At 39.3% G+C, this 13,813-nt stretch overlaps 1 protein-coding gene and 1 non-coding gene across 6 annotated transcripts in view; one reads left to right on the forward strand and one right to left on the reverse strand.

Moving 5' to 3' along the window:
* SAP130 (Sin3A associated protein 130) overlaps nucleotides 1-13,813 on the forward strand; it is a 92,530-nt gene that overhangs the window by 54,253 nt on the left and 24,464 nt on the right. For 4 of the 5 annotated variants that reach the window (XM_059394529.1, XM_059394530.1, XM_059394526.1 and 1 more), the window contains 3 exons: nucleotides 9,483-9,841; nucleotides 13,216-13,464; nucleotides 13,649-13,774. In XM_059394529.1, coding sequence (XP_059250512.1) covers nucleotides 9,483-9,841; nucleotides 13,216-13,464; nucleotides 13,649-13,774 — 734 coding nt within the window. The remainder of the gene's footprint in view (nucleotides 1-9,482; nucleotides 9,842-13,215; nucleotides 13,465-13,648; nucleotides 13,775-13,813) is intronic. The other variant, XM_059394528.1, reaches the window with a different exon arrangement.
* LOC132014780 (small nucleolar RNA SNORA62/SNORA6 family) lies at nucleotides 743-898 on the reverse strand. The gene has a single exon (XR_009403420.1). It is a non-coding gene; the product is annotated as a small nucleolar RNA SNORA62/SNORA6 family (small nucleolar RNA).

The following is a 13,813-nucleotide window of genomic DNA, read 5'->3' on the forward strand; positions in this document are numbered from 1 at the left end:
GGATCATGACCTGAGCCGAAGGCAGAGGCTTCAACCACTGAGCCACCCAAGCACCCCACCATTCATGTATTTTTAAGTGGTACACAAAATTTGATGTATATTTACTGGCAGCTTAGATTCAATGAAATGCTGAAGTTGAGTGGTACTGTTCAGAGATAGTGGTGGGGGTGGTTAAAGGAGGTGGGAGACTTCTCAGTATATTTTTTGAAACATGAATATATTACCAATTCAAAGCCAAAAGATTAAGGAAAATTAAAATATTATAAAACAGAAAATAGATTAAGAAAGTAAATCAAGAAACTGTTTAAATAAATTTAAAAATTGAATTTTAAACGAAGTCACATAATACTGCAGTATGCTTAGCTGTTTTCTGTCAGCCACTAATTCATCTTCAGACTCTCCACCAAACCTAAAGAAAACCTCCAGATACAGGCAGGTCTGTCAGATCTCTCGGTTCCATTTTTTTTTCTTGATTATATCTCTCCCTCCTTGAATCCTTGCTTCTGCCTACTCCAGTCTGCACTGGTTGCTCTCTGGACTTGGTACTCAGTTATTATCCCTGTTGTTTTCTTTGTCCATCATGCTCTGAATTCCCTTCAACTCATCCATGGTGCCTGTAAACTTCCTTTTCCTTGGCTTACTCTCTGATTTGTTAGAGCATCTCTTTTGTGTTAGAGAAGGAATACATAAGTTGTCGGGGGGCGGGTTGCATATCAGAAAATGGCTTTATTCTGCCCTCTTTACTTGTAGCAAGAATTATTGTCAAACTCCACTCATTGAGCCAGAGACCCTTGCGGTGTTAGTAGCTAAAACTTGCCCCTCATATAGCACACTACCTACACTGGTGAGTTCATCGATCAGCCAGCAGCCTTAACTCCATACTCAAACACTGTGCAGTGCACTTGCTCTTAAGTCTATTTTCTCTCTGTTGGTGAGATTGAGTAAATAATATTGAACTGTCCTCACCCCTACTGATTGTATCTCCACTCTACTACTGACAATATCCAATAAGTTTATTTGTATTTTTTAGTTCTATTTTCAATTTTATTTTTTATATTTTTTATCTATATTTTTTATATTTTCTATATTTTTATATTTATATTTTCTATATCTATATTTTTTATATTTTTTCTATATTTCAATTGTATTTTTTAGTTCTATAATTAACATTTGGTTCTTTTTATAACTTTGATTTCTTTGCTGAGATTTTTCTATTTTTTCATCTATTTCAAGTGAATCTGTCATTGCTTGTTGAAGCACATAGCATCATCATTCATTTCCTATTCAAATTGTGATTTTCCTGGCTCTATTTAGATGAGTGGTTTTCTGTTTAGACTTGAACATTTATGGTCTTATAAGACTCTGGAATTTAGGGGGCGCCTGGGTGGCTCAGTGGGTTAAAGCCGCTGCCTTCGGCTCAGGTCATGATCTCAGGGTCCTGGGATCCAGTCCCGCATTGGGCTCTCTGCTCAGCAGGGAGCCTGCTTCCCTCTCTCTCTCTCTCTCTGCCTGCCTCTCTGCCTACTTGTGATCTGTCAAATAAATAAATAAAATATTAAAAAAAAAAAAGACTGGAATTTATTTATAGCGTTATGTTTTAGCAGTTATCCTCTCAGACGACCCCAGTTAAGGAAGACAAAGCATTGTCTTCTTACTGCCTAGTGGGGGGCTGAAGTCCAGGTTCCTTGCTTGGCCTCTTTGGATACCACTTCAGTGGTGAGATGGTAGAGAGAAAATTGAGGTGCCACGTTATAGCCTAGCAAATGTGGAAGTCTGGGGTCTCCATAGTATTTTCAAGAGAGAATGGAGATGAGACCACAATTGTTTCTGTGGTGTTTCACTGGCGTGGAGCTGTTACTGTCTAAAAGTTTCCCATCTTGCTGAGCTGCTCCTGTCTTGGCTCTTTGAGCAGACTTTTCTTAGGACTTTAGTCTTTGCCCTTTGACATTTCTGTTTTGAGGTTCTCCAGACCCCAGTCTGGAACAAATGAGGCAAAAAGGAAGTTCACTGCTGTGTCATTCTTTTGGTCCTGAGGTCCCTAGTCAGTCTGTCTTCATCTTTCAACAGCTGTTCTGTTTGTCTTATATGTAATACTCATGATTTTCAGCTATAGTTAGCAGAAAGAACAGGAAAAAGTAGGTCTACGCCATCCTTCCATAAACAAAATTCCTACCTGCACTCTTAAATAATACCATGGCTGGGGAAAGTTGAAATTGAAAACCTCTTTTTCAGGGCACCTGGGTGACTCAGTCCATTAAAGGTCCAACTCTTGATTTCAGCTCAGGTCAGGTTCTCAGGGTCATGAGATCAAGCCCCACATTGGGCTCACTGCAGAGTCGGCTTCAGATTCTCTCTCTCTTCCTCTCCTTCTGCCCTTTCCCTGCTCATGCTCCCTTGCTCACTCACTCTCAATTAATGAGTTAATTTTTAAACATCTCTTTTTCTTTTAGGTGATATCTTCAACTATCGTAAAGCATTATCTTTTGAAGTTCTTTTTTTTATTTAAAGAACATTTTAGTATTTATTGCAGTATATATAACATTCTCCTTCAGCTTTTCTAAAATATTACTTGAAACAGGAAGCAACTACTAAGAAACTTAGGTGTATGGATTCTTTTGAAGTTCCTAATATAAAAATCTGTGAAGGTACAGCAAAGTAGAGAAAATAGTGTTATTCAACTATATTTAATTTTTAATATTTTGCCATATGTTACCTTTTTTGGCATAATTAACTTACAGAATTTTACTTTTAAATACTTTCTTGTGCATTTTGACAGTTTAATTATGATATGTTCTAGATGTGGGTTTTTTTTTTTTAAAGATTTTATTTATTTATTTGACAGATCATAAGTAGACAGAGAGGTGGGCAGGCAGGGGGTGGGGGTGGGGAATAGGCTCCCCGCTGAGTGCGCAGAGAGTGCGACGCAGGGCTTGATCCCAGGACCCTGAAATCATGACCTGAGCTGAAGGCAGAGGATTAACCCAGTGAGCCACCCAGGCGCCCCTAGGTGTGGTTTCTTCCAGTTTTTCCTACTTGAGTTGGTTGAACTTTTACATAAATACTGAAGTTTTTCATCAAATTTAGGGAATTTTGACCACTATTTCTTTTCTTTCTGCCTGTCTCTCTCCTTTGCTCCTGGGATTCCCATTTACGTGTATGTTGGTACACTTACTGCTGTCCCAAAGATTTTTTTTTTTTTTTAAGATTTTATTTATTTGGGGCACCTGGGTGGCTCAGTGGATTAAAGCCTCTGCCTTCGGCTCAGGTCATGATCCCAGGGTCCTGGGATCGAGCCCCACATCGGGCTTTCTGCTCAGCGGGGAACCTGCTTCCCCCTCTCTCTCTGCCTGCCTCTCTGCCTACTTGTGATTTCTCTTTGTCAAATAAATAAAATCTTTTTTTTTTTAAAGATATTTATTTATTTATTTGACAGACAGATCACAGGTAGGCAGAGAGGCAGGCAGAGAGAGAGGGGGAAGCAGGTTCCCCGCTGAGCAGAAAGCCCGATGTGGGGCTCTATCCCAGGACCCTGGGATCATGACCTGAGCCGAAGGCAGAGGCTTTAACCCACTGAGCCACCCAGGCGCCCCGTCCCAAAGATCTTTGAGACTCTCTTTAGTTTTCCTCCTGTACACCACCCCACACCTGCTTTGCTTTTTTTTTTTTTTCTTTTTTTCATTTCTAAGACTGGATAATCTCAATTGGCTATCTTTGAGTTTACTGATTCCTTGTAATGGCTGCAGAAATGTGCTTTTTCTAAAAACTGCCATATTTTTTCTAAGTAATCTCTGTACCCAAAATGGGGCTCAAAACACCCCAAGATCAAGAGTTTCGTGCTCTACCAATCAAGGTAGCCAGGAGCTCCTAAAATACACTTTTGAGTCCTGTTAGTGGTTTTTTTTTTTCCTTTCAGCTCTTAACTTTTCAACTGCAGAATTCCTTTTTGGTCTTTTTTGTTAATAATTTCTGTCTCTTTTATTAATCTGTTTGCTGAGACATCATTTTTATGCTCTTCTTTAGCTATGATCTCCTTTAATTCTTTGAACATACTTAAAATGGCTAACTTAAATTCTTTGACTTGTAAGTCTAACATCTCTGCATCCTCAGTGACAGTTTTAGTGCTTGCTTCTTTTCCCGTGTTTGAACAATGCATTCTTGTTTCTTTACATACCTAGGAATTACTCTTGAAAATGGGGCATTTTAAATAGTATAATGTGGCAGCTCTGAAAATCAGATTACCACCCCTCCCCCGGGTTTGTTGCTGATGCTTTTTGTAGTTACGGGTTTTTTTTTTTTAAGGTCTTTTGTAATACATTTAAATTCAGTATCTTTGTCTTGCATGATGACTGAATTCTCTAATCCTTTAGCTTTTGTAGTTGGCTAATGACTAAACAGATTTCCTTGAATGTCTGGAACCTTTAAGTCTCCCATATTTGCCAAGGGCCTCTGTATGTGCGTGTCTTGGGATGGCCCATCAACACTGAAGTAGGCAGTTTTACATCTCTGTGTTACTTTTTTTCTTCTTTCTTGCACAGAGCCTCACACTCAGCCAGAGCTATGAATTTGGGTACCTCTCAGCTCTCTCCTGGACATAAGTACAGTCCAGGGTATACACATAATCCTACATGTGTATGTTGCTTCCTAAATTGCCAGAAATACATTGGAGCTTTTCCAAGTGCCTAGACATTTCATTCTCCAGTTTTTCTTCTAAAGCTTTTTGGGTAGCTTATTGTTTGCCCTACCTATTACCATTCTGTCAGTCAGTTGGGAAACTGATCATTTACATCTAATTTTTACCAACAAACTCTGTAAGGGAAAAGCTATTTACACTGGACTGGCCAGGTCAAATAAGACAGTCCAGGAAATGGGAACAACCAGACAGGTTATATAATGACAGTTCTCGGTAAAGAGGGTATGAAGGGGCTCTCAGCTCTCTGGTAGCTGCCAGGCTGCTGGTTTTCACTGTGAGCATGGACTGTTGGTTTTCATGCCTGCCATGGTGGTAGAAATGAAAGAACAAAAATATGGCAAGTTAAACACCTCAGAGTTTACTGGTCTTATGGAGGTTCACCTAATTTTCTTACTAATTTTTCCAGATTATTAATTTACAGAGTTCTGAAAACATTGTATCTGGCATTTTTGTCAGTTTTTTGTTGCTTTTATGAAAGAGAATTTTCAGAGATTATTACTGCCACATTTTTGCTGATGTTTCTGGTTGTTTTATCTTTTAATTCTCTTTAATTACAGAATAATCCTAACCTGTACCCAACCCCTATTTACTTATCTTGAAATAATTTAAAGCTCACAAAAGTTAGAAGAATAGTACAGAAAGTTGGGACGCCTGGGTGGCTCAGTTGGTTAGGCAGCTGCCTTCGGCTCAGGTCAGGATCCCAGCATCCTGGGCTCCGAGTCCCACTTCGGGCTCCTTGCTTGGCAGGGAGCCTGCTTCTCCCTCTGCCTCTGCTGCCACTCGGCCTGCCTGTGCTGTCTCTCTCTCTCTCTCTCTTTCTCTGGCAAATAAATAAATAAAATCTTTAAAAAAAAATAGTACAGTACATGTACCCCCCCATGATTACATCTTACATAACCCTTGCATTTTTTTCAAAATGAAGAAATTGGCGGGGTGCCTGGGTGGCTCAGTTGGTTAAGCATCTGCCTTCAGCTCAGGTCATGATCTCAGGGTCCTGAGATTGAGCCCCAACTGGGCTACCTACTCCAGAGGAGAGTCTGATTCTCCCACCTTCTCTACACTCCCCCAGCTTGTATGTGTACGCACACCCACATGCTTTCTCATGAATAATTAAAGTTATTATAAAGAAAAAATTGTCATTAGTACAATGCTATTGACTAACTATAAATTTTATTAAAATGTCACAAGTTTTTTTCCTTTGGTGTATACTACTTTGAAATTTCACCCATGAATAGATTTATATAAACATTATCATAAAATGTGAATCTGTTTTGTTGTCAGTGAAGACATTCCCTTATTTACAATCATACCCTTCCCCTAAACCTAACACCTTGTCGCTTAGCTGTGCCACCACTAGAATTTTGTCATTTTGAGAATTTTTTGTAACTGGAATCTCATAAGTTACTTACATTATTTATATAATTATATATTTGTAATTATATAAATACATATTTCTCATACAATTACCTAATGATGCTGGCTTATTTTCATCTAACTTTTGAGATCCATCCAAATTATAGTGTATATCAGTAGTTTGTTCTTTTTAGAGCAGGTAATGATACATAATATGGATGCTCCAGAATTTTGTTTAGCCATTTGTTTATTCAAGTTCATGGTTTCTGGTTGGGGGTTATTAAAAATAAAGCTGCTGCGAACAGTCATATACAATTTGGTTTTTTTTTTTAATTTAATTTTATTTTTTCAGTGTTCCAAGATTCATTGTTTATGCATCATACCCAGTGCTTCATACAATACCTGTCCTCCTTAATACCCACCACCAGGCTCACCTAAACCCCCTCCCCTCCAGAACCCTCAGTTTCTTTCTCAGAGTCCACAGTCTCTCATTGTTTGTCTCCCCCTAGTCATGTACAATTTTCTTGACAGACATACATTTTCATTTGTGTGTGATAAAAATCCCAGGACTGCAGTTGCTAAGTTACATATATTTTTCATTTTATAAGAAACTTCTGAACCATTTTTGCAGAAGTGGCTGTACCATTTTAAATTCCTGTCTGCAGCATGTGAGATCCTTTTACTCTAAAATCTTGCTGAACTCATTTATTAGTACTAGGAGTTTCTTGGTAGATCAAGTTGCTCCACATCCTTTCCTGTGCTTTCTAATATAAAGTTTTAAAGTTTTCTTTTCACCAGGGACACCTGGGTGGCTCAGTTAGTTAAGCCGCTGCCTTTGGCTCCGGTCATGATCCCAGGGTCCTGGGATCGAGTCCCACATCAGGCTCCTTGCTCAGCGGGGAACCTGCTTCTCTCTCTGCCTCTGCCTGCCACTCTGCCTGCTTATGCTCTTTCTCTCTCTCTCTCTCTGACAAATAAATAAATAAAATCTTTTTAAAAAATAAATTAGAAAAACAAATCTTTTCACCACTCTGATAGGGGTATGGTGGCAAATCATTGAGGCTTTAATTTGCAAGTCTCTAATAGCTAATGGTATTGACTTCTTTTCATGTGCCTGTTTGGCACCTGGATATTTCTTTAATGAAGTGTCGTTCATTATTCATATTTCTTTCCCTTTTTCTGATGAGATTGTATGTTTTCTAGTATTGAGTTTACAGAGTTCTTTATGTATTGTGAATATCATTATTTTAACGTACATGTATGTTTTGGTTTGTATGTTTGTCTTAAACATTTTTAAGTGTACATTTCATTGGTGTTAAGCATATTCTCACTACTGTACAACCATCTCCAGATCTTTTTGGTCTTGCAGAACTGCAGTTCTACCCATTATTCAACCATTCCCATTTTCCCTACCCCCAGCCCCTGGGAGCTACTATTCTACTTTATTTTGCAATGAATTTGGCCACTCTGGGTACTTCGTATAAATAGAGCTACCATATATGTGTTTCACAGATTTTTTTTTCAGTCTGTGCCTTGTCTTTTCAATCTCTTGAAATGATCTCTAGCAAAGCAAAAGTTTTTAAATTGATAAAACCCAGTTTATCATTTTTTTTTTCTTTTTGATGGTGCTTTTGGTATCATACCTAAGATCCCTTTACATAGTCCTAGGGATTTTTGTATTTTTTATAAAACTACAGTTTTACATTTTACACTCAGATTTATATTGCTTCTCAGCCTTTTGGCTAAAATCAAGTGTACACTTAGATTTATGCCCCATGTTGAATTCATTTTTGTGTATGGTGTGAGGTTTGGTTTGATGTTGAATTTTTTGCCTGTGGAAATCCAGTTGTTTTGGGCCTTGAACTTTTGAGGGGAACTGTTTTGTATTATTTTTCCTATCCTATATTTTTAGGATTAGTACTATAAATAGGTAAGCCTTTACAGCTATTAACTGAAATATTTTACTGGGGTGTCTGGTTTGCTCAGTCAGTAGAGCATGTGACTCTTGATCTCAGGGTCATGAGTTCAAGCCTCACATTTGGTAGAGAGACTACTTAAAATTTGAAAAAAAAAATTTTTTTTTTTAATTTATTTATTTGAGGCTTTGCCTAGTGGCTCAGTTGGTTGGGCAGCTGCCTTCAGCTCAGGTCATGATCTCAGAGTCCTGGGATGGAGTCCCACGTCAGGCTCCCTTCTTAGTGGGAAGTCTGCTTCTCCCTCTGCCCCATCCCCAACTCATGCTGTTGTGCATGCTTTCTCTCTCTCTCTCAAATAAAAAAATAAAATATTTATAAAAAAAGATTTATTTATTAGAGAGAAAGTGCACATGTTGGCTGGGGTGCAACGTGGGGCAGAGGGAGAGAATCTTGAAGCAGACTCCCCACTGAACACAGATCCCACTGAGCTCGGGGCTTGATCTCTCAACCCATGAGATAATGACCTGAGCCGGAACCAAGAGTCGGACGCATAATCAACTGAACCACCCAGACGCCACAAAAAAATAAAACTGTTAAAAATGTGTGTGTGTGTGTGTGTGTGTATATATATATATATATATTTTTTTTTTTTACTTAAAAAAATGTTTAAGAAGAATTTATAATGACAAGAGTGAATACTTCTGATAAAACTGAAGGAAAAAAAGAATTTACAGTTTTAAACATTAAATTTGTAGCTACTTTAGATCCCTAGAGTATTCTGGTAAAGTATACTGGAAAATTGCAAGAGCGATGACTCTGGGTAGAGGTGGGTGTGTGAAGTGGAAAAAGATTATTTTCAATTTATTTTCTTTTGGATCTTTGCCATACATGTGAGTTTCCTCTTCTATGAGAAATAAATTTTACAAGAGTAAACTACATAGTGTAAGTACAATTGTGATTTTAAGAAACAAGAAATATCCTAAGACAACATATGCATTAAGGAATTCTGGGAGGGGACGCCTGGGTGGCTCAGTTGGTTAAGCAGCTGCCTTCGGCTCAGGTCATGATCCCAGCGTCCTGGGATCGAGTCCCACATCGGGTACCTTGCTCTGCAGGGAGCCTGCTTCTCCCTCTGACTCTGCCTTCCACTCTGTCTGCCTGTGCTTGCTCTCACTCTCTCTCTCTCTTACAAATAAATAAATAAAATCTTTAAAAAAAAAAAAAAAAAAAGGAATTCTGGGAGAAAAAAGACACTACCATAGTGAAAATTGGTTGCCTTTTGATGACGCGCCTTTGAATGATTTTAATAAAATGTTATTTCCTAAGTTAATTTTATTACTGCTTATAAAATTTGGTGGGAGGGTTATTTTTAAAACTTGAATTTCCTTTAAAACTTACCTCAAATTTCAACTTCTAGAATCAAATAATAGAGTTTAAGTTGTGCTACACATTGTATAAAAAGATCTGGACAAACACCCATCCTCTGAGATGTTTGCTACATTATCTTTGCTTTTGTGTTTCAGTGCCAAGCCTAAGTCAGAGATCCACGTATCAATGGCCACTCCAGTTACTGTGTCCATGGAGACTGTGTCCAGTCAAAATAATGATCAGCCCACCATTGCAGTCCCCCCCACAGCTCAGCAGCCTCCACCGACCATCCCAACCATGATTGCAGCCGCAAGCCCCCCATCACAGCCAGCTGTCGCCCTTTCAACAATTCCCGGAGCGGTCCCCGTCACTCCCCCCGTCACTACCATTGCAGCTGCCCCTCCACCATCAGCTGCTGTAGCTGGCAGTCTCTCCTCTGTGTTGGGCCCTCCAGTACCTGAGATAAAAGTTAAAGAGGAAGTGGAACCAATGGACATCATGAGGCCAGTCTCTGGTAGGTTCATTCATGGAGTTCTCTCCATTGGCACATGCTGCTTGTTCTTTTTCTGACTCTCCTTGAGGGCCAGACTCTTGGGTGACCCTCAGTTATGAAGATTGACACGTTGGTGCCCGTTGTAAATTTGCATGTCATTTTTTTTTAAGATTTATTTATTTATTCATTTGCCAGACAGATCACAAGTAGATAGAGAGGCAGGCAGAGAGAGAGGAGGATGCAGGCTCTCTGCTGAGCAGAGAGCCCGATGCGGGGCTTGATCCCAGGACCCTGGGATTATGACCTGAGACGAAGGCAGAGGCTTTAACCCACTAAGCCACCCAGGCGACCCTGCATGTCATTCATTTTAAGAAGATTACTGCTAGGCTCCTTTTGAAATTAAAACCATTTTTGCTGCCCTTTTAGCATCAATTTTATTTTTTACCAAAATCATAAGAAAGATTAACATTTCCCCAAGAATATTCTTAAACTTTCATGGTTATATTGTTTTTTATTTCTCATTTTGGTTTTTGAGTCTTCTTTTTCTTAATTAATGTAGTTAAAGCATTGCCTGTTTTGTTTTGGAAAAACGGGTCTTTACTTTCAGTGTTATATTATTGTTTAAATTCTGGTCTCTATTTCTGCTTTTTCCTTATTATTTCCTTCCTCAACTAAACTTCAATTAAGTTTCTTTTCTTCCTAGTTTCTTGTGGTATAATGTTGTTTATTTGAACTTTTTTTCCTTATTATAAGCATTCATATTGTAAAAAAAAAAAAGAAAAAGAAAAATTTTAAGAAGGATCAAAATAAGATCATAGCGGGACGCCTGGGTGGCTCAGTCTTAAGCGTCTGCCTTCAGCTCAGGTCGTGATCCCAGGGTCCTGGGATCAAGCCCCGCATTGGGCTCCCTGTTCAACAGGAAGCCTGCTTCTCTCTCTCCCACTCCCCCTGTTTACATTCCTTCTCTCACTGTGTCTCTCTCTCTCCTTCTCTCTCTCTCTGTTAAATAAATAAATAAATAAAATCTTTGGAAAAAAAAATAAGATCATAGCTAAGTGCTAATTATTTATGATTTATTCCCTATCAATTTGTGTTGCCCTGTTATACAGTGAAGCAAGATTTGTGTTGTTGAAAATAGTCTCTTGAAAAACTTAAATGTGATTAGTAAAATCGTAAAACTCCTCACTACTTTCTTTCCCTCCTCTTCTGGACTCTAAACTTCCAGTGTGTGAAATGCAGGTCACTTTGGAGGTTTTGTTTGTTTATATGTTAGTAATCTATTGAGGAATGTTGCTTCCCCTGACTACAAAAATAGCATTTAATGTACAGAATTTATGAAATACAGATGAAACTGAAGTGGAAGGCAAGTCATTCTCTCTAATTAGCCAGCAGTGCCCTCTTACCATTTCTGCATAAAGGCCTCTATCCCCCATGCTGTTTTGTTTAATAAGTAGTGTGGTTGTGCTGTGTTTGCAGTTGTTAAACCTGCTGTTTGTTTTCCTTTATCATGCCATGAAATATTCTTCTATCTTACCTATGTTTTAGCCTCAAGACTTCATTGAAAGATGCCATGGGTAACCCAGGAGGGGAAATGAAATGTTTCCAATTTTACTGTTCTCTCTTGGTTTTGGGTTTTTTTTTTTAAGATTTTATTTATTTATTTGACAGACAGAGATCACAGGTAAGCAGAGAGGCAGGCAGAGAGAGAGAGAGGAGGAAGCAGGCTCCCTGCTGAGCAGAGAGCCCGATGCAGGGCTCAATCCCAGGACCCTGGGAACATGACCAAAGCCGAAGGCAGAGGCTTTAACCCACTGAGCCACCCAGGCGCCCCGTGTTCTCTCTTGATTTGAATAGTTCCTCTTAACCTGTCTATGCTAGGAAACTATCAATAATCACGCCTTAAATTGTAGGGCTCTACACCAGGTTCTGATGACAAAAGCCTTATACAAAACAAGTACATCTTCATCATATTGGAGCTTCCATTTTAGCAGGGGAGAGAAACCGTCAAATAAAGCAGTGAGAAAATACAGGTATACCTCAGGGAGATTGTGGATTCGTTTCCAGATCACCACAGTAAAGCAAGTCAGGTGAATTTGTTGATGTCCCAGTACATAAAAAAGTTACATATACATAATACTTTAGTCCGTTAAGTATACAACAGCATTATGTCTTTAAAAACAATGTACATACTTTACAGAGAAAAGTTCATTGCTAAAAAATGCTAACCGTCATCTGAGCTTTCAGTAAATCATAATCACTGATGACAACCACAATAACAAATACAGTCATAATGAAGAAGTATGAAAAATTGAAAGAATTTCCAAAATGTGATACAGAGATAGGAAGTGAGCAAATGCTATTGGGAAAATGGTGCTGATAGACTTGTTTAACACAGGGTGGCTACAACCCTCCAGTTTTTGAAAAATGCAATATCTGCGAGGTGCAATGAAGCGAAGCACAGTCAAGTGAGGTATGGCTCTGTAAGGGAAAGTTAGGGCTGGGGCTATGATTTTAAGAAGAGCTTTAAAGGGAGGGCCTCACTGAGAAAGTGATCTTTGAATAGAGACATTAAAAAGATGAAGTGTGGGGCGCCTGGGTGGCTCAGTGGGTTAAGCCTCTGCCTTCGGCTCAGGTCATGATCTCAGGGTCCTGGGATTGAGTCCCGCATTGGGCTCTCTGCTCAGCAGGGAGCCTGCTTCCTCCTCTCTCTCTCTCTCTGCCTGCCTCTCTGCCTACTTGTGATCTCTCTCTGTAAAATAAATAAATAAAAATCTTTAAAAAAAAAAAGATGAAGTGCTTGTCATTAGGATAGCTGGAACAAGAAATTCCAGGCCTCAGTTATGAACAATTCTAGTATGCACAAATTAACAAAGACAGGTCAGGTAGACAGCCCAGGAATAGTATGTGGACTTCATAAAATCATTAGGGATCCAAGCTTCTACCACCCCTAGTTTGACCTTACGCTTTTGATTCAGAATAGCTGCTAGAACTCTAGCTATCATATCTGAGTTCCAGGGTGACAAGACAAGGAACAGAAGGTCACACCTTCTTTTAAGGAACTTATTAAAAATGCTACAACACACTTATATTTTCATATGGCCACACCTGTCTATAAAGGAGGCAATTAAATAGTGTTTCAGCTGAATGATGGTGTGTCCATCTATAAGTGTGAAGGTACTCGTTCTATGGATGGTGAAGTTGTGCTATCTTGGAAAACAGTCGACACCCTCTGCCATAAGTAAAGTGCTTAGCACAGTTCCTGGCATGTCGGAAGACTCAGTAAGTGATAGTCCTCTTTTCTGTCTTCCTAACCATTCTCACTGGTTGGAAATCAAGTGAAGTTTTCCATTATTTTTGGGTTCTCATACATGTATGTGCTCTTTTTTCTATGACAGCAGTTCCTCCCCTGGCCACCAGCACTGTGTCTCCATCTCTTGCATTGCTGGCTAACAACCTGTCCATGCCTACAAGTGACCTACCACCTGGTGCCTCCCCAAGGAAAAAGCCTCGGAAGCAACAGCACGTGATTTCAACAGAAGAAGGGGATATGATGGAGACGAACAGCACTGATGATGAGAAGTCCACTGCCAAGAGTCTTTTGGTGAAGGCAGAGAAACGCAAGTCTCCACCCAAGGAATATATTGGTAATGGTCACTTGGGCTAGCTATTGTCATGTGAAGCTTTACCACTTAAGTCAGGAGTCCATCCCAGAGGCTGTTTACATAATCAGGTTTCATTTAGGGATCATTTCTTGGAGTTATACCTTGAGAATCCTTGACAATATATAATAAGTTATTTAGTATCTTCCTTTCCTTTTCTTCTGAATAGATGAAGAAGGTGTGAGGTATGTCCCAGTGCGTCCAAGACCTCCCATTACTTTGCTCCGTCACTATCGGAACCCCTGGAAGGCTGCTTACCACCACTTTCAGCGGTACAGTGATGTCCGGGTTAAAGGTTAGTTGCATGAAATTGGTTTCTCACTTGACTATAATG

Source organism: Mustela nigripes, chromosome 3, assembly GCF_022355385.1.
Source record: "Mustela nigripes isolate SB6536 chromosome 3, MUSNIG.SB6536, whole genome shotgun sequence".
NCBI classification, from domain to species: Eukaryota; Metazoa; Chordata; class Mammalia; order Carnivora; family Mustelidae; genus Mustela; species Mustela nigripes.